The sequence below is a fragment of the Penaeus chinensis genome, chromosome 39 (genome assembly GCF_019202785.1).
Source record: "Penaeus chinensis breed Huanghai No. 1 chromosome 39, ASM1920278v2, whole genome shotgun sequence".
Classification (NCBI taxonomy): domain Eukaryota; kingdom Metazoa; phylum Arthropoda; class Malacostraca; order Decapoda; family Penaeidae; genus Penaeus; species Penaeus chinensis.
In genome coordinates, this window is record NC_061857.1 from 4,235,713 (window position 1) to 4,244,034 (window position 8,322).

The following is an 8,322-nucleotide window of genomic DNA, read 5'->3' on the forward strand; positions in this document are numbered from 1 at the left end:
TGACAACACAAATAGAATGTTTCAAAATAAGTACAGTAAAATGATTAAAAAAAAAAAAAAGGATGTAAATAAGTACAGAGGTGAACTAAAAAGAAGAAAGAAAGAAAAGAAAATTAAATAAGATGACATGCATGACAGATGTATGACAAAGCTCTAGTAAAATATATATTATTTGGGACACAGGGTTGAGTAATGGGAATTGTTCACATAATGTATTAATGTCACTCATTATTATTGACAGCATTGGTATTAACCTTCTTGTACAGAGTAAAAGAGACAAAAGGATTCCTGAAATGACGACTTACATCTTAAATTGGCATAAAATTACTTACAAAATCTGAACAGTTCTTGTCTTTATCAGTGGTCATGTTACTTTTGAAATTTTGTGTGAACTGAAATCATGCTTAGCTTCAACCAATAACTTGGGAGGTAGGAAAGTACCATCTTGGAAACATTTAGAGTGACATTGTCAGAATATTTCACTGTTTTTTGGTTATTGATGGTAAGAAGAAATCTAGTTAGGTAATTAATTCAAGTTATAGAATTACAGTTAAATTTGAATGTAGTTTTGCAAAGAACTATAGGAATTGGGAAAATAAAATTAAGATGCAAATTCTTTTGTCTAGCAGTACCAAATATTTCCTCAGATACGTTTATTTTATGTACATTACTGTAGGGTAAACCTCTTTCCAAACTTGAATCTGTGATAACATTAATAATGATATTAGAAGATATATATGATTATTGTCATCTGAAACTGAAACATGCAAATACAGCAAATCAGTTAATTATTATATGACTTGAGTACATATTGTAAAGAGCAGATGATATAGCAATGGGATACAAACTCTTATGAATATGGATACTCGCCCTTGCTGAAATTCTCTCCTGTGATATCATCCTGTTTTATATATCATATTAACTGCAAATATTAAACTGAATAAAGTGTAGATTTTGGACTTAATCCTCTTGTGGTTTGCAGGTGTCCACGCGCTCTGTAATACTCTACATGTGGACTTAAAACGCTCACCCTATCAGCCTCCGTTCGAACCCGAATACATCACTATTGGTGTAAATCGCTTTTTCCAGAAGACAAAAACTGACATCAGGTGAGCATTTGTGACAGTGAGTTAGTTTGTAATAATGTGATGATAAGATAGTTTGCTAATGTAGGGCTGTCAGTGCCATTCATAAAGAAAATAATATATGCTATATTTGAAGCACAATTCTAGTTTAGTTTGTTTGCAATAACGAGTTTGTTTTTACCTAGAACTGTGAATACCATATATTAAAAAAAGAAACTTAAGAATATTCGAAGCAGAAATTTATATCGCACTCCACTAATCCTTGTCTCCTTGTGCGACAGAGTTCACCGAACTGTTCACGTTCCTCCTACTTTTCACGCGAGATTTGACGCAAGTGGAAGAACATACCTGTACCGTCTAGCCGTCATCAAACCCGAGGCAGACTTGTCCCAATGCCAGTCACTCAGTTTCGATGCTTTGATACCTATTGGAGAGCTACATAGGTGCTATCTTGTGAAGTGAGTGCCTAGTATTTATTTTTATTTTTTTATTTTATTTTTTATTATTATTATTTTTTTTCTTCAAATAATTGATTGCCTGTCTATATATCATGTACAGTAGTTATTCTTTAAGGTTATTATGTTTGAGTGATGTATCATGGGCTTTCTTTAACTACCTTAGAAATTATCTATATAGTAAGCATTATCATCATTATTACACATAGACATGCACACTTATATATATGCCTATACCTATACCTATATATATGTGTGTGTGTGTGTGTGTGTGTGTGTGTGTGTGTGTGTGTGTGTGTGTGTGTGTGTGTGTGTGTGTGTGTGTATGTATGTGTATGTATGTATGTGTATGTATGTTTGTGTATGTATGTATGTGTATGTATGTATGTGTATGTATGTGTATGTATGTATGTGTATGTATGAGTATGTATGTGTATGTATGTGTATGTGTGTGTATGTATGTGTATGTATGTGTATGTGTGTAAGTGTATGTATGTGTATGTATGTGTTTTGTTGTTTTCTTCTCATCATTTCTAGCTATTCACAAATCTTAGATTTAGCCTGAAACATATATAAAAGCAAGGAAACACAGGCAACAAAGGCAAAACTCTCCTACAGGTCACCGTTTGACGTGGAGAAGGTGAGGGAGGCGTGTCGGACCCTTCAGGGCAGCCACGACTTTGCCACCTTTGCTGGGAAGATTGGGTCTGGGGTGGACACGAAGCGCAACCTCAGTCAGGTGAGTGGAATAGGCCGCCAGAGAAGAATTATCCTCTGTTTGAGAGGCTCAGTGTTTCGTGACTGTGTACTTTTGTTTATTTATTTATTTATTTTATTTTTTTTTTTTTAGGTTGATAGGTTGGTAAGGAATGCATAGGGAAGGCGGGCGGGCGTTTGTGTGTGTGTGCGTGCATGGGATTGTGTATAATTATTATTAAGACTCTCATACACACAGATGAATAGAGATATCTTCACACATCAAATAATGTGGGGAAGAAATGTTTGTGATATTTTGATATTTGTATTGCAAAAATGGAAAGTAAGAGAATATAAATATTTGGCTCCTGTAGTAGGAATAATTTATCTTTAGCTGAAGCCATTTCATATCAGATTTTAGAATTCAAAAGACACAAATGCATTTGTATTTTTTTTTTTTTTTTTTTTGGGGGGGAGGGTTTTTCTCTCTCTCTCTCTCTCTCTCTCTCTCTCTCTCTCTCTCTCTCTCTCTCTCTCTCTCTCTCTCTCTCTCTCTCTCTCTCTCTCTCTCTCTCTCTCTCTCTCTCTCTCTCTCTCTCTCTCTCTCTCTCTCTCTCTCTCTCTCTCTCTCTCTCTCTCTCTCTCTCTCTCTCTCTCTCTCTCTCTCTCAAGCATAATGACTTTATGGCTTTATTCAAGTATATGTGCTTTTTTTCCTCGGCTTCCTCAGCTTCTCCCAACTCTAATCAGGTAACGTTTCCTTTCCAGATCACAGTCACACAGGGTCGACCTCTTCTGGATCCAGCCTTTGAGCCTCTTTATGACAATCTTCAGTTCTTGGACATCATTGTGAAGTCCAGGTCTTTCTTGTACAGACAGGTATGCTGGTAGAGATTGTTTGCCTTGCTTCTTCGTTGTTGTATTTCTTTTTTTCATCTTCGTCTTCTCCTTCTGCTTCTTCTTCTTCTTCTTCCTCTTCTTTTTTATTGTCTTCTTGTTTTTCTTCTTGCTTTTTTTTTCCTCCCTTCCTTGCTCTTGTTTTTCTTCTTGCTCTTTTTTTTTCTCTCTCTTTCTTCCTCTTGTTCTTCTTCTTTGTCTTCATTGTCTTCATCATCTTCTTCCTTTTCTTTAGTTTTTTTCTTTTTTGCCTTCTTCATCTTCTTTTTCTTTGTCTTTTCTCTGTGTTTTTAATTTTCCTTTCTACCTATAATTATAGTTATTATAGAACAGCATAATGTATGTGCATATCTTTAATATTAATTTGATTTTGGACTTTAGAAAATATAATAGTACAATTAGATTTTTGTTCCTCCTTTCTGAATATCCAGCATGAGAAAATTATATTCATGGTGTTTTGATTTGTTTTCATGCAATAAGTAATTTTGGATAAAACAGATAAATTTATTCCTACTGAAACCTTTACTTCAGTATTTCTTATTTTTCCCTCTACATTAGGTACGGAGGACAGTGGGTGTGCTGGTGGCTTTGGGCCAGGGGCGAATTTCCTTTGATGACTTTCATCGAATGTTAAGCACTCCTAGTCGTGACAGCTGGCCATCAAGAGCCGTCACTGCACCAGCTGCGGGACTATACCTTGTCAACGTGCATTACCCTCCAGAGGCCTTGTGTTTCCCTTACCCTGACTTCAGTGCTGTTGAAAGCTGGGAAGGAGATAAGGAACTGTAGTGTGACCTTTTGGAACGGTGAATATGAAATCCAGTGTGGCTTACCCTGGGTGATATAGACTAAGTGAAAAGGTGTGAGACTTGGACAAGTGAACTAAAGAGAGAAGGTTGGTACAGAATTTTTATTACTAAGCAATCTCTTGTCAAGTCTAGTCCAAAGGGTATTAGGATTGTAGTTGAAAGTAAGAAAGTATATTGACAAGGAAAAAGAAAGTTAGTTAGTGAATTAGTCATTGTTGCTCAGAGTGACCAAATGAAAAATTAGAGCATTGGTAAAAGCTGAAGACTGTAGTATTCTGTAGTAGATTTCTGAGTCATACACGTAGAGCTTCTCTTATCCTCTTATTGTTGCTAGCCTATTGCTATTGCTATCAAATTCATAAAGAGCCTTATCTGTGCCTTTTTGAATCAAGATCTTTCACAAAATGTCCAGCTTAGCTCAGCAGTTAGAGGCCAAGCGCACAAACTTGCGACACACGCAGACACAAGTGACCACACCAGATGGCCAGTCCAAGATTGAAGACATTCGCTCAGATGGGACTCATGTTGTCAGAATGTTGGCACCTCTTAGCCCAGGGTTTGTGGTCGATACAAAGCCTGACTTGAGATATTCCCCCATCCTGACAAAGCTAATCTTGGGGTCACAGGATGTTGCTCATGACCTGGACCTTCTCCATAAAAACAAGGTGACTCACATATTGAATGTTGCAACTGGGGTTATAAATCTCTTTGAGGGCTGGTTTACATACAAAACAAAGGAGGCTTATGACACCCCAACCTGCCAAATAATTAACATTTTTGATGAGTGTTGTGAGTTCATCCACGATGCTATAATGTCTGGAGGTTGTGTACTTGTACACTGTAATGCTGGTGTATCTCGTGCTGCATCTATTGTAATTGCTTATTTGATGAAGCACTATGGCATGAATTATGATGAAGCTTACAGGTTTGTGAAGTCCAAGAGATCTTTCATTCGCCCAAATGTAGGTTTTGTTGAGCAGTTGAAAGAGTATGAAGCAAAATTGTCAAAATGACAAAAAGCAAAGGCTGTGCCAAAGAAACCTAGGCTCCTACTCTACTGAGCATGTTTTGTTACTATTCCTTCCTTTAAACCTGTGCTGTGTAAACCTAATTGAGTTAACTCTGTATTTTACCCTTTTTCAGACTTTATTGCGGGTATTCTGATGGTCCTGCTGGTATTAACAGATGCAATCTAGAGAACGTCAAGTAAAGGGACATTTCTGTAGTTCAAACTGTCTAAAATAAAGTTAAAAAATAAAATGGAGGAGATTAGTCTTCAGCCGAGTGGTGTCCCAAGCGATGGTGCAGCACAGAGTCAACAACAGCCAGAGCACGTTGCTGGTGATCTTGAGTTTGAGGGACAGCAGCAAGGGAAGACACTGGAGGTCGAGGAGAAGCTAGAATTTAACAAATGTCCTATGACTTCAGGAAAGGAACAAAGTCATGTACAGCACCAAAATACTCAGCAGAGACTGGGTGAAGTTAGGAGAGAAGGACAAGGGAAGCAGAGAGAGATGAAGGAAATCATGCTGAAGAAGCAAGAACCTTCACAAGGGAACCAGGAAGTGATTTGCACACTCAAGGGTGAGATTCCAAAGGGAGAGGAACATAAGAGGGATAAAAAGAATGTTGAGCAACCCCCCAGAAAACAGAATAAAAATGCAGAGGCGCAGCAGCAGAAACAGACTAAAAAACTAAAAGACCCAGTGTCAGAAAACCAGGAGCGGATCAACTACCTCGTGCAGGTCTCAAAAGTTCTTGCAACAATGCCTCCACCACAGCAGAAGGAAAGTAGTCCCAGGAATCATGAATGTGCCGACCAAGCCCTTGCTTCACAGACAGGTGCCTTGGCTGCAGCCATTGGTCGTCGCTGTGTGATGCGCTTGTCCCCTGCACTGAAGCGCTCCCTCTGCAAAGGGTGTGGAGTGGCCTTAGTATATGGTGTCAATGCAAGGGTTAGACACAAGTCTCGTCGCCAAAAGCACCTAGTTGTCACATGTCTTGCTTGCCGGACTATCAAAAGATTTGTTAATGATCCAAAGCATAAACTTTGGTGTGAACAAGAAGAAGCCATATTGTAGCTTGTCAAACATGACAAAAAAACAGTGTCTGAAGCACAGAAGCCAAAGTTAATTCTGTGAACAGCAATAAATTTGATATTCATATTGTAAATTTGTTCCACAAATAAAGATTTAGTGATGACAGATTTGAGTCTTTAAAGCATTGCTTGAACTATTTTTATATAACTTTGCAAAATATGAGTAGATTGCATCATGAAATTGCATGGTTTTATATTTTTGTATGGCATGTAGTTTTCCTTCCATTAATACCTGCATCCTGAATGGTCATGCGGATGTATATTATTGCTCTGGATTCTGAATAGTAACACCTTTCTTATGAAATTACACATGGCACAAAGCTTTTGTTTGAGCTGCATTTTATACAGCAATGGGAGAATACCATGTAGACTTTATATATTCATTCATACACTTAAGCTCCATAGTATCTAGTCATGCTTAAAACTTTAATGTTGAGACCGTGAGTCGTAAACTAACATGAATGTATTTATGAGATATTCCCAGCATGTTTTTGACTAAGCTTATAGTGTTTGTCCAGAACAAAGTCAAAAAATTGTTAGCATCTACTCTTTAAAAGTAAAGAAATTTGAGTAGATATAAGAAGTTTATTTTGTTCTGTTATTATTATTGCTAGTTTTAGTAAGATTACTTTAAAACTAGAAAATCCTTTTTTCACACTGGAGGAAAACATTCTTGTATCATAATGATATTTTTCTCACGAGAGGTTAATTGTATTCGTACATTATTTTTCCAGACAACTTTGTGACTTATTTTGTGCATATATCTATTTATGTATGACTATTACAAGTAAATGTTGAGATGACTTTTTTTTAGTGTTTCATTTCCGATAACTATATAAATGATATCAGTGATATGTGATGAGATAAGATAAAATAATAATGATAAGATAGGTGACAGTGGTCATAACAAAAAATGTAAATTTAAGAAGAAAATACCTTCAGGGGAAAGATCCATGCAACACTAGTAGGTTACAGTAAAAGTAGATACAGATAGCACTCTAAAAATTAAACTGAAGAGCTGCATGTTGCATTTGGAAATTTGATGTAATAACCATGATAATAATAATATAATGATGGTGGTGATGGTGGTAATAATGATGTTGATAATACTTAAGAGTAATAATAGTAGTGGTAGTAACACTAAAATAAGTAAGAACAAGAAATAGTATAAATGACAGTAATAATAATGATAGTTGAAAAAATATATATGATAATAATGATGATGATGAATGATAATTATGAATATCATAATTACTGAAAGTAATGATATCAACCCAGTTACCGTGATGTATATTTCAATGTAGCAAAACATACCTGGAGATCAAAGTGGACCTGTGATGCCTCCCAGCCACTGTGTTTACCCAAAGAAGTATATAGTTAGTTCAAATCTTCGAAAATGCAAAAGAAAGGATGTGAGCTAAAAAAAAAAATAATATGTTAGTCATTACAGATGTGGATTTTTTTTTTTTTTTTTTTTCTCACATCGACTGACTTCAGTAATGTAATGTGTTTTTGTGGAGTTCACTTTTTAGTATCATGGTCCTTGACTGACATTTCGATTTGATGAAGGTTGCAGCAGAAATGATATGCAGCATTGAATAAAACTCGGAACCTTGTCTGTGTTGAGATTTTTTTTTATTTACATTTCAGGTCCATTTGTATATGCCAAAGACTTGAGAAAATGGGAAATAGAATTGTGGTGGACACTTCTATCGAAATATGAACTTAATACTTTTTTTTCCTCAATTAATTATACATTTTACTTTTTTGCGTGTGTGTGCGTGTGTGTGTGTGTGTGTGTGTGTGTGTGTGTGTGTGTGTGTGTGTGTGTGTGTGTGTGTGTGTGTGTGTGTGTGTGTGTGTGTGCGTGTGTGTGTGTGTGTGTGTGTGTGTGCGTGTGCGTGTGCGTGTGCGTGTGCGTGTGCGTGTGCGTGTGCGTGTGCGTGTGCGTGTGCGTGTGTGTGTGTGTGTGTGTGTGTAAGGGGAGGTATAGAGGGGCAAGAGGGCAGAACAAGACAAAAGGAAGGGAAGAAGGGAAAAGGAGAGCAATTGGGAATTAGGGGGAGGAATGGAATCGAAGATGAGAGAAGGCGAGGCACAGGGAGAAAGAAAAAGTGGAGTAAGAGTGGAAAGAGAGCAAATGCGAAATAATAGAATCAAAATAAGAGAGGGAGAGAAGGAGAGAATCATCAGCAGCATTTAAGGTGTCTCATCAGTATTAAGATTCGGGAAAGAGTGGAATGTAATCTTGGAGTGTGAGGCCTTCTGCTTCACCCCCGTGG

General features: G+C 37.0%; 2 protein-coding genes across 2 annotated transcripts in view; both read left to right on the forward strand.

Annotated features, from left to right (window-relative positions):
- LOC125046419 overlaps positions 1-5,189 on the forward strand; it is an 8,899-nt gene extending 3,710 nt beyond the window's left edge. The window contains exons 3-9 of the mRNA XM_047644195.1: positions 983-1,109; positions 1,367-1,543; positions 2,159-2,279; positions 3,005-3,115; positions 3,692-3,918; positions 4,039-4,111; positions 4,335-5,189. Coding sequence (XP_047500151.1) covers positions 983-1,109; positions 1,367-1,543; positions 2,159-2,279; positions 3,005-3,115; positions 3,692-3,918; positions 4,039-4,111; positions 4,335-4,955 — 1,457 coding nt within the window. The 3' untranslated portion in view covers positions 4,956-5,189. The remainder of the gene's footprint in view (positions 1-982; positions 1,110-1,366; positions 1,544-2,158; positions 2,280-3,004; positions 3,116-3,691; positions 3,919-4,038; positions 4,112-4,334) is intronic.
- LOC125046675 lies at positions 3,888-6,848 on the forward strand. Its single transcript, XM_047644530.1, has 2 exons — positions 3,888-4,028; positions 5,086-6,848. Exon 2 carries the CDS (start codon positions 5,202-5,204, stop codon positions 6,021-6,023), a length of 822 nt encoding a protein of 273 aa, XP_047500486.1. The 5' UTR covers positions 3,888-4,028; positions 5,086-5,201; the 3' UTR covers positions 6,024-6,848.
- Positions 6,849-8,322: the final 1,474 nt, after the last annotated feature.